Here is a 17,749-nt window from a genome sequence, read left to right on the forward strand (position 1 = left end):
TGCAGGCGAAACACTCCCCTTTGTGCTGTAGTTAAAGAATATTGAACTGAAAGTGTCTAGAGTAAACCACTTAACACAACTTACATAAACCTTGCTTAGCATGAGTAGCTGAATTTGCTGAGGTCTTAGGCCGATAACGCAGATAACGTGATGAACCACATTGGGCAGAATGTTTCACTGTAATTGACCTAACTGCCGCTTCCTTGAGTGGATTCGAGTCCCGTCTCAATCCGGCCGGAACGGGGAGTGCGCAGCCGGATCAGCGTAAGGCGCACCGCCAGACTCTAGAAACAGAAATCTGGAGTCACTGTAACTGGTGTGAGTGTGAACAGTCCTGTGAGTGTGTGAGTGCGTATAACCTGGGAACCGAAGGGGGCACCCGTCAGCTGCTAAAGCTGCCCGCTGCGACGGGACAGCAGTCCTAGCAGTCAAAGCCTCGGGTGGTGTGAGTGCGGTTCCCAGAGAGAGAGAGTGTGTGATCACAGCAGCTGCAGGCTGGTATTGCGGGGGAAAGAGGAAAGAAAGAAAAAAAAAGGCATACCTGATCACCATAGGATGCACTTTTCAGGAACTCAATGTGGGAAATAATTTTGGCCTAGAGAAGGGGTCACCCTTGGCAGAAATTTTGCAAAACTGGAGTAAGACTGATGGTAGTAAGAATCAAAGGAAAAAAGGGTTGATCCAAGTATGTCAGAAGGATTGTCCGTTCGTGACTAAGGAGGGTAACCCGGCAGAAGGATGGCCGCCGCAGGGAGCCTTTGATCATCAGGAGTGAACAGTGAATACTGTGGAAATTGGGGTAAATTCCTGGGATATAGATTTGGATGTCGGGGGCAGATAGTGGCAAGTATAGAAGGTCTAGAAGTGCCCTATCTAGTGGATACTGGAGCTACCCTTTCCCTTTTGAGTTTTGAGCCTAAAGGGTGCAAATCGTCAGATGAAATAATAGTACAAGGAGTGATGGGAAAAGGCAAATGAGCGTTAACTAAGCCCTTATTGCTCACTGTTGGAGGTAAAGGAGTGTGGGGACATTTCATGATTTCCACAGATTCACCCTCTTGCCTTTTAGGGAGAGATGTCCTGCAAGCCTTGGATACTCAGATCTGCTTACAGCCGGGAGGGATAAAATTAATACTAACGGGCTCATGCGTTGTGGCTGAGACACCAGAGCCAGAGTCAACTAATCTGCAAATTCCCATAGGTTTAGAATGAGTTCCTGGAAAGTTACGGAGCTCTTGAGGAATGGATGGTGGACTGTTGAAATCAGCTAGTTGAGTCTCGATAACAGCAAAGGGGGGATTCCCTCCTATGGTTAAACAATACCCTACCCCAAAAGAAGCTGAGAAGAGTATCTGAAAGCAAACTGATCACTATGTAAAACTGGGTCTCCTTAGAGTCTGTGAATCCCCATACAACACTCCGATTGTGCCACTTAAAAAGCATAGGCAGGATTCTGATGGCGATCCAGAATACCAGTTTGTACAAGATTTGCGAGCAATCAGTCAACGTGTGGTGACCCCTCCCCCAGTAGTGCCTGATCCTTCCACAGTGCTTTTACAAATGCCACGTTGGGCAAAATGTTTCCCTGTAATTGACCTAACTGCTGCTTTCTTGTGGGATGTTGCAGACCATGGATTCCTGGGTTGGGATGAATTTTATGTTTTGTTCTCTTGACTGACTGTTTCATGACAGATCATGATGAAGGTGAAATAGTATAACTGAGAATGGAAGTTTCCCATTTGTTGCTTAGGCCCTGATTATGAAATTTTGTAGCAGTGCGCAAATGAAACATCCCTTGTCTCTGGAAAGAAGAAACAAAGCAGAGAGGTGACTGTTTTAAAGGCAAGCATTTTTGTGAAAGAGCCATGCACCAGGAATATCATGATAATACAGCTAATGACACGTTACTTATGTAGATTCCTTTTTCTAATTTACGTTTCACAAATTACCACAGTGTGATTTAAGGATTAGTTCATTTAAAAAAAAAAAAAAGGTAACAACAGAAGCTTTCAAGTTTTTAGATACTTTCTCCTTTTAGCATTGGCAGATCCCAGTCATATGATGGAGACAGTCTGGGTGCAAGGCTGAGCCCATGTGAAGTGCTGTGACTTTGTTAGCTTTTCAGTTGCTTCTTATACACATTACGTATTCTTAAGCAAAAAAGGCTTTTATCTAAAAAATACTACTTTATGAATGGTTAATAAACTAAGCTTCAAGCATTTTTCTTGATTTGAAAACATAAGTCGCCAAAAAGGGGAACTTAGTCACTAACACATTTTATTGGCATCTGCAGTCCTTTCTTCTGTAAAAAAAAATTTTATGCTGAACTTTGTTCCATTTCAGGGTACTTGCTTTGAATCATAAAAACACTCAGGTAGCCTAAATACAAGTTCAGAATGGAGTAGGGGGAAGCATTGAATACAGATTGTTTTCTGTGTGTTGAACATATACAGAAATAATCCAAACAGTGGCATCCCTGTGAAATCTGAGTACTTGGAATATACATTCCTTTGTATATTGAGCAGTATGGTACAGCACAGCAGAAAAGGAGTGCTTAGGTATATTTGCCTTGTACATTTTTACCTTCCCTCTATCAATGTTCATTCCTTGTGCTTACCATTACTTTTCTCAACAGCTCTGCCTCAAGACTATATCAGATAGCACATCGACCCTTTGCATACAAAACTTCATGCCACAGCCTGAAATGTGGACACCTGGCAGGGGATTTCTTTCACAGATTTTAACCAAATATCAGGAAAGTGTTCTCTCTTTCAACTGTTAATCTATGATTTAGATTCCTTGATTCTCAATGGTATCAATCCCTCTGTCCCCTTTGCTTTAGGACAAATATTTCAGGCCTCCTTGAGCCTTGTGCACCACCCGAAGCAATGAGAGCTCTCCTGGTCCTGTGCAAATCCATCAGGATTCAGTGGAGCAGTCCCAGTGACTTCACTTGCACTCCAAGGCTCATCCACACTCCCCCATTCAGATGAATGAAACCTTAATGACAGCCTGAGCTGGGAAACTACACTGATGATGGGACCGAGGGCAGCCCTTGAGGGAGGGCAACTCCCTGACAGCTCCTCTCCCTCATCCAACCCTGCTGTAAGTGCTGTGCATTACACCCAGACACAAAGGACCAAAACAGCCAAGGACTCACGCCATTTTAGCCCAACAATTTTTTTATTCTGTTTGGGATAGGCACCAGGAGTCGCCTGGAGCTGTTGTTGAAATTTTCATTTTCCAGGGCAAGCTCATCCTTTTCTCTTTTGCTCCCTGCCTTTGCTCTGCCTTCCTCTGTGCTTGACTCCTCTCTGTTGGAGGCAGCGGCAGGGTTAGCTGGTACCGCTTCTCTGCAACAACGAGAATGGCTTTCAGGAAAGAGCACTCACTGCTAGGAAGGAAGAGTCCGCGTAAGAAAGCTTACAGCAGACATCTCAACAGAGTCCTCTCAACAGCTCACCAGGCACTCCACCATACTATCCCTACACATGCTTTGTTGCTAAAACACAGAAAATAGAAAGAATGTCGGAAAGAACAACTCACTGTTTTCTCTTCCTCAGCCGGGAAGTAACTATACAGCTCAGCACTATGACAAACAGCATGGAACCCAAGACTGCGGCAGGGAGGACCAAATAGTACATCTGTAGGGCTTTATGATCTGCGGCCTTTGCATCTTTGTCACCACCAAGACCTGGAGGAAAGGAGACAATCCCATACATCCCTGGATTCTGCAGGACTGATAATCTCACTGTGTGTTTGGGATTCCCAGGCAATTTTACATGCCGTGGTGTTACTATCACTGATTCTGGTCTCTTGGCACCAGCGGACAAGAAAGCTGATTGACACTTCTCACGGGCAAGAGCCCACTGGCCAGTGAAAGCCTGAACCAGCACTACTCCTACCTGTGTCTCTGGGCTTCAGGGACGGCATGTGTGCTGGGCACCTTGGATTCCCCAGGAGGGCAATAAAACAGGAAAAAAGAGAAAATACTAATAGAAGAATCAAAAGGAAAGGAAGAGAGACTACTTACCCCTGAGATCTCCCTGAGACTCAAGCAGAGGCTCCAGCCCCTGAGAAGCTGCAGAAGCTTCAGTGACTTGAGGGACATCTGTAATTAAACACGGAGGAGAAAAGGGTAAAATACGTGAGGCAATACACGTTTGTAAAGGAACTCTAGTGCACTGAAAGGGATGTTGCCATGCCCTGGGTAGGTCTAGATTCGCACAGCGGCCGAGGGGCCTGCCAGACCTTTGGCTAGGGACACCGCGGCTCTCACAGTAAACCAATAGTCATGCCTCACCTCTGGGATTCCCCAGAGACTAATTGCAAGCATCTCCACACACCAGAGACAAAAGTCATCTTCAGAAAGCCGCTCCTGCCTTGCTTTAGGACACTTCCCATACTCTAGCACCTTAACATGAACAAATGCAGTGAAGAACAAGCTTGTAGAAGACACCCTCAACAAGCTCTGTGGCTTGCGAATGCCTGGAAGGTGTGACATGGTGCGTCACTGCAGCGAGGCTCTGATCGATCCCTTTCTCCTGCGTAAGCCACAGATTATCCATAGCTGTTTCTAAAACCTCACGTTTACAATGATTACCCTTAACACAGAGTGAAATCTACCCACCAGCTGCTCTTTCCAAGTCCTTCAAGATTTTCTGAAGGAGTTTAGAATATTTCTCAGCCAACTTTCCTCTCTGGGCCTCGTACTTCCTCTGCCGAGGACCTAAACAGAAAGTATTAAGTTAAATTGCACATGAACAAGATAGGCACAGGTAAATGCTCCTTCTTTCAAATAACCCAAAAGAGTAGGCAAATAGTCACAGCTCACCTGTACGATTCCCCACAGACTCTACATGGGCATCCAGCTGAGAAGCTGCATTGCCATCACCTGCGGCCACATCTGTACCCAAAGAGACAAGCAGAGCTCTCGTTACCTATTTCCATATGCTGCTTCAGATTTGAATGGTAGCGAATGAGCATGGAACCTCTCATTACAGCAAGGCACTCGTCTTGCCCTTCCGCTCCTGAGTCTTTGGCAAACACTTACTGGGTGCCTGCACAGGCACCACGTGGCTACAAATCCAAGCATGCTGGGAAAGGATGCCCTGGAGCTCACCTGAGCTCTAAGCTCAACCCCAACAAGCCTGCTGGCTTTGCTGTAGGCACTGGAAAAGCACAAGGCTGGAGAAGCCAGGCAAAGCACCCACCGCAGATCTCTGAAGCCCTCCCAAAGCCCACTCTGCTCTTTTGCGGGCATGAGCCTCAGCCAAGGACTGAAGCTACACGGCCCACGAATACAACTCTGAAACCAAAGGTTCCTCCCAGGAAGGGAGTACATCTCCACCACTTACTCCTGGCATGCTCCTGAGGCTCAGAAACAGGATCCAGCTGGGAAGCTGGAAGGCCACTGCCTGCAGGAATGCCTGTAAGCAAACACAGACAAGACAAGTTTTCATTACGTGCTGCAACATACTTCCACAGAAGTGACTTGCCATGAATGGGAGGGGAATGGGGGACACACATGTAGTTCGAGAGTCTCCCAGCTGCAGGAGGGCCAGGAGCACTTGGCTGAGCCCTGCCGCCTTTCCAAAATCCTCCGTCAAGGCGCTACCCAGCAGCCCCCAAGCACCCCCAGCCTAAACACATGAGGACCTTGGTGCTTTTTTCTGGGGAGGTGTCTAATGTACACCAAGGAAACCAGAACTCTAGCAACAGGCAACCTTCAGAACCGGAGGACAACAAGGATTGTTTACATTGCTCACGCACAGGAGCCCACTGGCCAGTTTAGGACTGAACCAGCGTTACCCCTAGTTGTTCTGCTGCCCTTTGGTCAGGGCATGTGTGCTGCAGACCTTGGCCTCCTCAGGAGTGCACTACAGAGGGAGAAAAGAAATGCTTATTTCTTCAACTGAGTATCTGCTGACTGCTCACCTCCAGGAAGTCTCTGAGCCTCATATCCAGGGTCCAGAGGAGAAGGAAAATCTTCATCACCCATGGCCACATCTGTAACCAAACACATGAGAATGGCTCCCATTACATTCTTCTTCCCATTACAGCTTCTTCACAAAGCAATGGTAGCGAATGGAAGGGGGGCCATGATGGGACATATATGTAGGTCGCAAGTCTCAAAGCTGTGGAGGAGCAGAGAGGATCTTTTGCCTGGCACCTGGCAGCTCTCAAAGGAAAGAAATGCTCACAACTTACCCTTGAGGACCCCCCGCGGCCCTAAAGCACTTGGACCACCTGCAGAGGAAGTATGAAGTACAAGTTAACGGGAACAAAATAGCACAAGGAACGTTCTTGTTCTTTCAGGGAAGTAAAAATTGACTACATACCCGTGGGAAGACCCAGAGGCTCAACAACAGGATGCAGTTGAGAAACTCGATAATCCTCAACTACAGCCACATCTGTAACCAAACACAGATGGGAGAAGTTCTCATGATGTATTTCCACAGACGACTTTGGATATGAAGGGTGGTGGATGACGGGCAACATATAATAACACCATACTTCAGCTCATGGGCACCTTGCAAACGCTTAGCGGGTGTCTGCAGTGGCACCCTATGGCCATAAATCTAAGCAGGCATGGAGCTGCTGGGGGAAAGGATGCCCCGGAGCTCACACAAGCTGTAAACTCAATCCGATCATGCCAGCCCAGTTGGCAGCAGGCACTGGAAGCAGCACAGGCTCAGGGGACTCGCCAACAGCGCTTTGCGAGCCAAAGCAGCCAGCGCAGATCTCCGAAGCCTTTCTGAGTTGCACTCGTGCTCTTTTCAGTGCCTTATCGTTGGCCAAGGACTTGTTCAGTTAAATGTCACATGCAGAAGAAATTGAAAAGGAATGCTCATCCCACACATGCAGTTGAAGAGTCTCCCAGCTACAGGAGGACCAGCGGCACTCGCTGGCTGGGACCTGGCGCCTCTCCAAGTCCTGCATCCAGCCGCTATACGACAGCCCCCAAGCACCCCCAAGACAAACACGTGGCCCCTCGGCCCCTTCTTCCAGGGAGGTCTCTAACCTCCACCAAGGAAGCCAGGACTCTGCAAAGGGGCAACCCTCAGCACCGGGGGACACGAAGCATCATTCACACTGCGTGGGCACAGGAGCTCCCCGGCCAGCACCAGGGCGACGCGGCGCCAGGAAAGGCATGCTTCTGGTCTTGCCAGGGAAGGTCAGGTCCCCCGAGGACTCACCTCCTGCATCTTCCCAAGCCTTCGGTCCCGCATCCAACCAAGCACCAGCATCGCCATCGCCGCCGGGCACCGCTGCAACCGCCCGCGGGGACAACAGCTCCCGTCACCCAGCGCCAGGCGCTGCTCCAGGCACAGCTCTCGCCCCCAGACCCCGGCGCCCCCCAGCGCACCCCCCTCCCCGCGGCCCCACAAGCCTCGCCGAGCCGCTCCCGGCTCCCGGCTCCTGGCCCCGGCCGCCGCCTCCCGCCGCCCCGGCCGCTCGCCAGCCGGCCCCGCGGCCCCCAGGCTGCCTCCGTCGCCGCCCGCCCGCCCGCCCGCCCTACCTGGGCCCGGCGCTGCCCGCGGAGCAGCCCGGCTGTCCCGGGCACGCAGGGCCGCCAGGAGGCCGAGCAGCAGCAGCAGGCGGCACCCGGGGCCGGACGCCCCCCGCGCTCGCACCATGCTGCCCGCCGCCAGCAGCCGCCCGCCGCCGGCGCCCTCGAGCAACGCGCGCGGAGCGGCGTCTGCGGAACGCGGCGCGGCACAACGCACTGCACCGCCCCGCAGCCCAACGCAGCGCAGCGCAAAACACCGCACTGCCCCGCAGCACAACGCAGCACAACGCAACACCGCGCAGCGCAGCGCAGCGCGCGGCCCCTCTGTGAGCTCAGGGGCGCCCTCCGCGCGCCTCCGCGGGGGCGCAGGGGGCCGCGCACCCCCGCCGCGGCCCGCGCTCCCTCCGCGCGCCGCCGCCGCCCTGTGCGGGCAGCCCGGGCATGCTGGCGGCCGGGGGTGCTGCCGCCGCCCTCGAGGAGCCCCTCGGGGGCAGCCCGGCTCTCTGCCCACACGCTCGCGGCCCTGCGCTCGCCTCGCTGCTCGGCAGCTGCGCGCCAGCGCCTGCTCCGGCCTCGCTCGCTGCTCTCCTTCCCGCCCCCGCTGCCGCCGCTCTGCTCCAGCCCCAGCCCCAGCCCCAGCCGCAGCCCCAGCCCCAGCGGCAGCGCCAGCTCTGCCCTTCTGGAGCTGGCCCAGGGGCAGCTGCTGACAGGCGGGGGGGCTCCAGTGCCAAGCCTGTGCCCCAGCTCTCCTCCCCCGCCCAGCTGGGATTCCGCCTCCCACTTCCTTGCTGGCACCACTCCCTCTGTCCCCTTTGCTTTGGGACCAACATTTCAGGCCTCCTTGGGCCTTGTGCAGCGCCCGAAGCAAGCAGAGCTCTCCTGGGCCTGGGCCTGGGCCTTGCCCCGAGTGCTCCTCTTACAAGACGACCCTGGGAGCTCAGGAAGACTGTTCCTGCTGTTGAAAGGAGGCAGATCAGGAGAAGCTCGCTCTCTGTTTTCGGAGAAGAAGCATTCTTCAACCCAGGACAGCCTAGAGCTGCTAAAGCCCTAAAGAAACATTACATCAAAATGTTTTATTTCTAGCTATGTGTTGCCAGTTTGGCAAAAGAATTGGAGGTGCATGTGTCCCTAACTGAACTGTCCTCCATGTAACACAAAAAATCACACCCACAGGTCAAAAAGCCCCGCGCCTGGGCAAAGACCCCTCCCCGGAGCATGCGTAGTGGTAAAATGGTGTGTAAGCAGTATTATAATTGTCTGTAAATTACTACCCAGTCAGTGTAAAAGGGAAAGTTGCAAACCTTGCAATGTGTTTGTATAAATGCTACTTGAAAAGGCAGGGGGGTGTGCTCCATTTGTGGGAAACTGTTACGAGACAACCCTGGGAAGCTCGGCAAGAATGTTTAAACTAGGTAGTTTCTAGCTATGTGTTGCCAGTTTGGCAAAAGAATTGGAGGTGCATGTATCCCTAACTGAACTGTCCTCCATATAATACCGAAAATCATGCCCACAGGTAAAAAAGCCCCGCGCCTGGGTGAAGACCCCTTCCCTGGGCATGTGTAGTAGTAACATGGTGTGTAAGGAATATTATAATTGTCTGTAAATTACTACCCAATTAGTGTAAAAGGCGAACCTTGCACTGTGTTTGTATCAATGCTACTTGAAAAGTTGGAGGGGTGTGCTTCATTTGTGGGAAACCACCGAGCACCCAGGCTTGCGCAGCTCTGAACTAGATAAGCGAATGTCTCTCCCGAGTGTGTAGTTATTGGCTTATTGCACACCGGGCAATGAATCTGCTTTTCGGACAACTGTAGCTCCGGAGGGATGCACTTCTTTGTGGCATGGTAATGTTTAGCAAGATGTATGTAGGTGTTTAGAGTGAGGACCTTTTTGGCTGGTGGGAGTAGAGAGGTAAGGCGCAAATGCCAGTGTCCATATGTACTGTTGCTTGTATGAGTTTTGCTTGCATGAGTTTTGCAGAGCTTTGGTGTTACAGGAGCGCAGCTACTAGAGGCTGCATTGTGGGTGTTTTCGCCCATGTGCCTCTTCAGAGAATTCCCCCAGCAGGAACTGCTATCCTGGTTTGAGAGCTTCTCTTCTCCGTCCCTTGCTCATCTGTTCCTGATGGGATTGGCTAATACCCCAGCTCTTTGCTTGCCTTTCCCTCGAGTGGTGTAAGCAAGTCTTTGACTTCTTCCTTAGTTGTTTGGGCTCCGAGCATGGGGGTGTCAAACGCTAGTGCAGTGCTGTGTCCTTTGAAGAGCTTGGACAGTCGTGGTTTAGTCAACTGAAGGCTTGTAGTCTTGGCAAGAAGGTATTGGCCTGTAGATGTCTCTCTGAGAGAGGGGTGAGTGTTGGTGGCCCTGGTGATCAGGGCAACAGCACCTTTGGGATGGGCAGGAAAGAGAAAGGAAGGGCAGGGAGCTTCCTCCATTTTTCCTGTCTTCTAGTAGGTTTGGGATTCGTGGGCTGTGGTGGAGCAGCTGGAAGGGCTTTGTCAACTCCCTCGAGGTAGCGTTCTCTTTCTAGGATAGCTTTATTGCCTGTTCCCAAACCGTATGAACACTCGGGATTGTAGTGCTTTAAAGGAGTAATGGCAGGCAGTAAAGTCAAGCTTGCTCTTTTCCTATCAGTAACCTGAAGAAGGAATGCAAACGCTTCTTGGTCACCAATGTTAAGGAATTTCTGCTCTTTGGCAAACGCTGGTGCAGGCGAAACACTCCCCTTTGTGCTGTAGTTAAAGAATATTGAACTGAAAGTGTCTAGAGTAAACCACTTAACACAACTTACATAAACCTTGCTTAGCATGAGTAGCTGAATTTGCTGAGGTCTTAGGCCGATAACGCAGATAACGTGATGAACCACATTGGGCAGAATGTTTCACTGTAATTGACCTAACTGCCGCTTCCTTGAGTGGATTCGAGTCCCGTCTCAATCCGGCCGGAACGGGGAGTGCGCAGCCGGATCAGCGTAAGGCGCACCGCCAGACTCTAGAAACAGAAATCTGGAGTCACTGTAACTGGTGTGAGTGTGAACAGTCCTGTGAGTGTGTGAGTGCGTATAACCTGGGAACCGAAGGGGGCACCCGTCAGCTGCTAAAGCTGCCCGCTGCGACGGGACAGCAGTCCTAGCAGTCAAAGCCTCGGGTGGTGTGAGTGCGGTTCCCAGAGAGAGAGAGTGTGTGATCACAGCAGCTGCAGGCTGGTATTGCGGGGGAAAGAGGAAAGAAAGAAAAAAAAAGGCATACCTGATCACCATAGGATGCACTTTTCAGGAACTCAATGTGGGAAATAATTTTGGCCTAGAGAAGGGGTCACCCTTGGCAGAAATTTTGCAAAACTGGAGTAAGACTGATGGTAGTAAGAATCAAAGGAAAAAAGGGTTGATCCAAGTATGTCAGAAGGATTGTCCGTTCGTGACTAAGGAGGGTAACCCGGCAGAAGGATGGCCGCCGCAGGGAGCCTTTGATCATCAGGAGTGAACAGTGAATACTGTGGAAATTGGGGTAAATTCCTGGGATATAGATTTGGATGTCGGGGGCAGATAGTGGCAAGTATAGAAGGTCTAGAAGTGCCCTATCTAGTGGATACTGGAGCTACCCTTTCCCTTTTGAGTTTTGAGCCTAAAGGGTGCAAATCGTCAGATGAAATAATAGTACAAGGAGTGATGGGAAAAGGCAAATGAGCGTTAACTAAGCCCTTATTGCTCACTGTTGGAGGTAAAGGAGTGTGGGGACATTTCATGATTTCCACAGATTCACCCTCTTGCCTTTTAGGGAGAGATGTCCTGCAAGCCTTGGATACTCAGATCTGCTTACAGCCGGGAGGGATAAAATTAATACTAACGGGCTCATGCGTTGTGGCTGAGACACCAGAGCCAGAGTCAACTAATCTGCAAATTCCCATAGGTTTAGAATGAGTTCCTGGAAAGTTACGGAGCTCTTGAGGAATGGATGGTGGACTGTTGAAATCAGCTAGTTGAGTCTCGATAACAGCAAAGGGGGGATTCCCTCCTATGGTTAAACAATACCCTACCCCAAAAGAAGCTGAGAAGAGTATCTGAAAGCAAACTGATCACTATGTAAAACTGGGTCTCCTTAGAGTCTGTGAATCCCCATACAACACTCCGATTGTGCCACTTAAAAAGCATAGGCAGGATTCTGATGGCGATCCAGAATACCAGTTTGTACAAGATTTGCGAGCAATCAGTCAACGTGTGGTGACCCCTCCCCCAGTAGTGCCTGATCCTTCCACAGTGCTTTTACAAATGCCACGTTGGGCAAAATGTTTCCCTGTAATTGACCTAACTGCTGCTTTCTTGTGGGATGTTGCAGACCATGGATTCCTGGGTTGGGATGAATTTTATGTTTTGTTCTCTTGACTGACTGTTTCATGACAGATCATGATGAAGGTGAAATAGTATAACTGAGAATGGAAGTTTCCCATTTGTTGCTTAGGCCCTGATTATGAAATTTTGTAGCAGTGCGCAAATGAAACATCCCTTGTCTCTGGAAAGAAGAAACAAAGCAGAGAGGTGACTGTTTTAAAGGCAAGCATTTTTGTGAAAGAGCCATGCACCAGGAATATCATGATAATACAGCTAATGACACGTTACTTATGTAGATTCCTTTTTCTAATTTACGTTTCACAAATTACCACAGTGTGATTTAAGGATTAGTTCATTTAAAAAAAAAAAAAAGGTAACAACAGAAGCTTTCAAGTTTTTAGATACTTTCTCCTTTTAGCATTGGCAGATCCCAGTCATATGATGGAGACAGTCTGGGTGCAAGGCTGAGCCCATGTGAAGTGCTGTGACTTTGTTAGCTTTTCAGTTGCTTCTTATACACATTACGTATTCTTAAGCAAAAAAGGCTTTTATCTAAAAAATACTACTTTATGAATGGTTAATAAACTAAGCTTCAAGCATTTTTCTTGATTTGAAAACATAAGTCGCCAAAAAGGGGAACTTAGTCACTAACACATTTTATTGGCATCTGCAGTCCTTTCTTCTGTAAAAAAAAATTTTATGCTGAACTTTGTTCCATTTCAGGGTACTTGCTTTGAATCATAAAAACACTCAGGTAGCCTAAATACAAGTTCAGAATGGAGTAGGGGGAAGCATTGAATACAGATTGTTTTCTGTGTGTTGAACATATACAGAAATAATCCAAACAGTGGCATCCCTGTGAAATCTGAGTACTTGGAATATACATTCCTTTGTATATTGAGCAGTATGGTACAGCACAGCAGAAAAGGAGTGCTTAGGTATATTTGCCTTGTACATTTTTACCTTCCCTCTATCAATGTTCATTCCTTGTGCTTACCATTACTTTTCTCAACAGCTCTGCCTCAAGACTATATCAGATAGCACATCGACCCTTTGCATACAAAACTTCATGCCACAGCCTGAAATGTGGACACCTGGCAGGGGATTTCTTTCACAGATTTTAACCAAATATCAGGAAAGTGTTCTCTCTTTCAACTGTTAATCTATGATTTAGATTCCTTGATTCTCAATGGTATCAATCCCTCTGTCCCCTTTGCTTTAGGACAAATATTTCAGGCCTCCTTGAGCCTTGTGCACCACCCGAAGCAATGAGAGCTCTCCTGGTCCTGTGCAAATCCATCAGGATTCAGTGGAGCAGTCCCAGTGACTTCACTTGCACTCCAAGGCTCATCCACACTCCCCCATTCAGATGAATGAAACCTTAATGACAGCCTGAGCTGGGAAACTACACTGATGATGGGACCGAGGGCAGCCCTTGAGGGAGGGCAACTCCCTGACAGCTCCTCTCCCTCATCCAACCCTGCTGTAAGTGCTGTGCATTACACCCAGACACAAAGGACCAAAACAGCCAAGGACTCACGCCATTTTAGCCCAACAATTTTTTTATTCTGTTTGGGATAGGCACCAGGAGTCGCCTGGAGCTGTTGTTGAAATTTTCATTTTCCAGGGCAAGCTCATCCTTTTCTCTTTTGCTCCCTGCCTTTGCTCTGCCTTCCTCTGTGCTTGACTCCTCTCTGTTGGAGGCAGCGGCAGGGTTAGCTGGTACCGCTTCTCTGCAACAACGAGAATGGCTTTCAGGAAAGAGCACTCACTGCTAGGAAGGAAGAGTCCGCGTAAGAAAGCTTACAGCAGACATCTCAACAGAGTCCTCTCAACAGCTCACCAGGCACTCCACCATACTATCCCTACACATGCTTTGTTGCTAAAACACAGAAAATAGAAAGAATGTCGGAAAGAACAACTCACTGTTTTCTCTTCCTCAGCCGGGAAGTAACTATACAGCTCAGCACTATGACAAACAGCATGGAACCCAAGACTGCGGCAGGGAGGACCAAATAGTACATCTGTAGGGCTTTATGATCTGCGGCCTTTGCATCTTTGTCACCACCAAGACCTGGAGGAAAGGAGACAATCCCATACATCCCTGGATTCTGCAGGACTGATAATCTCACTGTGTGTTTGGGATTCCCAGGCAATTTTACATGCCGTGGTGTTACTATCACTGATTCTGGTCTCTTGGCACCAGCGGACAAGAAAGCTGATTGACACTTCTCACGGGCAAGAGCCCACTGGCCAGTGAAAGCCTGAACCAGCACTACTCCTACCTGTGTCTCTGGGCTTCAGGGACGGCATGTGTGCTGGGCACCTTGGATTCCCCAGGAGGGCAATAAAACAGGAAAAAAGAGAAAATACTAATAGAAGAATCAAAAGGAAAGGAAGAGAGACTACTTACCCCTGAGATCTCCCTGAGACTCAAGCAGAGGCTCCAGCCCCTGAGAAGCTGCAGAAGCTTCAGTGACTTGAGGGACATCTGTAATTAAACACGGAGGAGAAAAGGGTAAAATACGTGAGGCAATACACGTTTGTAAAGGAACTCTAGTGCACTGAAAGGGATGTTGCCATGCCCTGGGTAGGTCTAGATTCGCACAGCGGCCGAGGGGCCTGCCAGACCTTTGGCTAGGGACACCGCGGCTCTCACAGTAAACCAATAGTCATGCCTCACCTCTGGGATTCCCCAGAGACTAATTGCAAGCATCTCCACACACCAGAGACAAAAGTCATCTTCAGAAAGCCGCTCCTGCCTTGCTTTAGGACACTTCCCATACTCTAGCACCTTAACATGAACAAATGCAGTGAAGAACAAGCTTGTAGAAGACACCCTCAACAAGCTCTGTGGCTTGCGAATGCCTGGAAGGTGTGACATGGTGCGTCACTGCAGCGAGGCTCTGATCGATCCCTTTCTCCTGCGTAAGCCACAGATTATCCATAGCTGTTTCTAAAACCTCACGTTTACAATGATTACCCTTAACACAGAGTGAAATCTACCCACCAGCTGCTCTTTCCAAGTCCTTCAAGATTTTCTGAAGGAGTTTAGAATATTTCTCAGCCAACTTTCCTCTCTGGGCCTCGTACTTCCTCTGCCGAGGACCTAAACAGAAAGTATTAAGTTAAATTGCACATGAACAAGATAGGCACAGGTAAATGCTCCTTCTTTCAAATAACCCAAAAGAGTAGGCAAATAGTCACAGCTCACCTGTACGATTCCCCACAGACTCTACATGGGCATCCAGCTGAGAAGCTGCATTGCCATCACCTGCGGCCACATCTGTACCCAAAGAGACAAGCAGAGCTCTCGTTACCTATTTCCATATGCTGCTTCAGATTTGAATGGTAGCGAATGAGCATGGAACCTCTCATTACAGCAAGGCACTCGTCTTGCCCTTCCGCTCCTGAGTCTTTGGCAAACACTTACTGGGTGCCTGCACAGGCACCACGTGGCTACAAATCCAAGCATGCTGGGAAAGGATGCCCTGGAGCTCACCTGAGCTCTAAGCTCAACCCCAACAAGCCTGCTGGCTTTGCTGTAGGCACTGGAAAAGCACAAGGCTGGAGAAGCCAGGCAAAGCACCCACCGCAGATCTCTGAAGCCCTCCCAAAGCCCACTCTGCTCTTTTGCGGGCATGAGCCTCAGCCAAGGACTGAAGCTACACGGCCCACGAATACAACTCTGAAACCAAAGGTTCCTCCCAGGAAGGGAGTACATCTCCACCACTTACTCCTGGCATGCTCCTGAGGCTCAGAAACAGGATCCAGCTGGGAAGCTGGAAGGCCACTGCCTGCAGGAATGCCTGTAAGCAAACACAGACAAGACAAGTTTTCATTACGTGCTGCAACATACTTCCACAGAAGTGACTTGCCATGAATGGGAGGGGAATGGGGGACACACATGTAGTTCGAGAGTCTCCCAGCTGCAGGAGGGCCAGGAGCACTTGGCTGAGCCCTGCCGCCTTTCCAAAATCCTCCGTCAAGGCGCTACCCAGCAGCCCCCAAGCACCCCCAGCCTAAACACATGAGGACCTTGGTGCTTTTTTCTGGGGAGGTGTCTAATGTACACCAAGGAAACCAGAACTCTAGCAACAGGCAACCTTCAGAACCGGAGGACAACAAGGATTGTTTACATTGCTCACGCACAGGAGCCCACTGGCCAGTTTAGGACTGAACCAGCGTTACCCCTAGTTGTTCTGCTGCCCTTTGGTCAGGGCATGTGTGCTGCAGACCTTGGCCTCCTCAGGAGTGCACTACAGAGGGAGAAAAGAAATGCTTATTTCTTCAACTGAGTATCTGCTGACTGCTCACCTCCAGGAAGTCTCTGAGCCTCATATCCAGGGTCCAGAGGAGAAGGAAAATCTTCATCACCCATGGCCACATCTGTAACCAAACACATGAGAATGGCTCCCATTACATTCTTCTTCCCATTACAGCTTCTTCACAAAGCAATGGTAGCGAATGGAAGGGGGGCCATGATGGGACATATATGTAGGTCGCAAGTCTCAAAGCTGTGGAGGAGCAGAGAGGATCTTTTGCCTGGCACCTGGCAGCTCTCAAAGGAAAGAAATGCTCACAACTTACCCTTGAGGACCCCCCGCGGCCCTAAAGCACTTGGACCACCTGCAGAGGAAGTATGAAGTACAAGTTAACGGGAACAAAATAGCACAAGGAACGTTCTTGTTCTTTCAGGGAAGTAAAAATTGACTACATACCCGTGGGAAGACCCAGAGGCTCAACAACAGGATGCAGTTGAGAAACTCGATAATCCTCAACTACAGCCACATCTGTAACCAAACACAGATGGGAGAAGTTCTCATGATGTATTTCCACAGACGACTTTGGATATGAAGGGTGGTGGATGACGGGCAACATATAATAACACCATACTTCAGCTCATGGGCACCTTGCAAACGCTTAGCGGGTGTCTGCAGTGGCACCCTATGGCCATAAATCTAAGCAGGCATGGAGCTGCTGGGGGAAAGGATGCCCCGGAGCTCACACAAGCTGTAAACTCAATCCGATCATGCCAGCCCAGTTGGCAGCAGGCACTGGAAGCAGCACAGGCTCAGGGGACTCGCCAACAGCGCTTTGCGAGCCAAAGCAGCCAGCGCAGATCTCCGAAGCCTTTCTGAGTTGCACTCGTGCTCTTTTCAGTGCCTTATCGTTGGCCAAGGACTTGTTCAGTTAAATGTCACATGCAGAAGAAATTGAAAAGGAATGCTCATCCCACACATGCAGTTGAAGAGTCTCCCAGCTACAGGAGGACCAGCGGCACTCGCTGGCTGGGACCTGGCGCCTCTCCAAGTCCTGCATCCAGCCGCTATACGACAGCCCCCAAGCACCCCCAAGACAAACACGTGGCCCCTCGGCCCCTTCTTCCAGGGAGGTCTCTAACCTCCACCAAGGAAGCCAGGACTCTGCAAAGGGGCAACCCTCAGCACCGGGGGACACGAAGCATCATTCACACTGCGTGGGCACAGGAGCTCCCCGGCCAGCACCAGGGCGACGCGGCGCCAGGAAAGGCATGCTTCTGGTCTTGCCAGGGAAGGTCAGGTCCCCCGAGGACTCACCTCCTGCATCTTCCCAAGCCTTCGGTCCCGCATCCAACCAAGCACCAGCATCGCCATCGCCGCCGGGCACCGCTGCAACCGCCCGCGGGGACAACAGCTCCCGTCACCCAGCGCCAGGCGCTGCTCCAGGCACAGCTCTCGCCCCCAGACCCCGGCGCCCCCCAGCGCACCCCCCTCCCCGCGGCCCCACAAGCCTCGCCGAGCCGCTCCCGGCTCCCGGCTCCTGGCCCCGGCCGCCGCCTCCCGCCGCCCCGGCCGCTCGCCAGCCGGCCCCGCGGCCCCCAGGCTGCCTCCGTCGCCGCCCGCCCGCCCGCCCGCCCTACCTGGGCCC

At 50.5% G+C, this 17,749-nt stretch overlaps 2 protein-coding genes across 2 annotated transcripts; both read right to left on the reverse strand.

Annotated features, from left to right (window-relative positions):
- Window positions 1–2,841: 2,841 nt before the first annotated feature.
- Window positions 2,842–7,295, reverse strand: LOC135325600 (uncharacterized). Its single transcript, XM_064503699.1, has 10 exons — window positions 7,200–7,295; window positions 6,342–6,413; window positions 6,211–6,249; window positions 5,938–6,009; window positions 5,358–5,429; window positions 4,835–4,906; window positions 4,631–4,729; window positions 4,034–4,111; window positions 3,547–3,694; window positions 2,842–3,353 (listed from the first exon to the last, which is right to left on the reverse strand). Exons 4-10 carry the CDS (start codon window positions 5,999–6,001, stop codon window positions 3,167–3,169), a joined length of 720 nt encoding a protein of 239 aa, XP_064359769.1. The 5' UTR covers window positions 6,002–6,009; window positions 6,211–6,249; window positions 6,342–6,413; window positions 7,200–7,295; the 3' UTR covers window positions 2,842–3,166.
- Window positions 7,296–13,063: 5,768 nt separating this feature from the next.
- Window positions 13,064–17,514, reverse strand: LOC135325601 (uncharacterized). Its single transcript, XM_064503700.1, has 10 exons — window positions 17,419–17,514; window positions 16,561–16,632; window positions 16,430–16,468; window positions 16,157–16,228; window positions 15,577–15,648; window positions 15,054–15,125; window positions 14,850–14,948; window positions 14,253–14,330; window positions 13,766–13,913; window positions 13,064–13,572 (listed from the first exon to the last, which is right to left on the reverse strand). The coding sequence occupies exons 4-10, from the start codon at window positions 16,218–16,220 to the stop codon at window positions 13,386–13,388; spliced, it is 720 nt and encodes a 239-aa protein (XP_064359770.1). The 5' UTR covers window positions 16,221–16,228; window positions 16,430–16,468; window positions 16,561–16,632; window positions 17,419–17,514; the 3' UTR covers window positions 13,064–13,385.
- Window positions 17,515–17,749: the final 235 nt, after the last annotated feature.

Source organism: Dromaius novaehollandiae, unplaced genomic scaffold (assembly GCF_036370855.1).
Source record: "Dromaius novaehollandiae isolate bDroNov1 unplaced genomic scaffold, bDroNov1.hap1 HAP1_SCAFFOLD_238, whole genome shotgun sequence".
Taxonomy (NCBI): Eukaryota; Metazoa; Chordata; class Aves; order Casuariiformes; family Dromaiidae; genus Dromaius; species Dromaius novaehollandiae.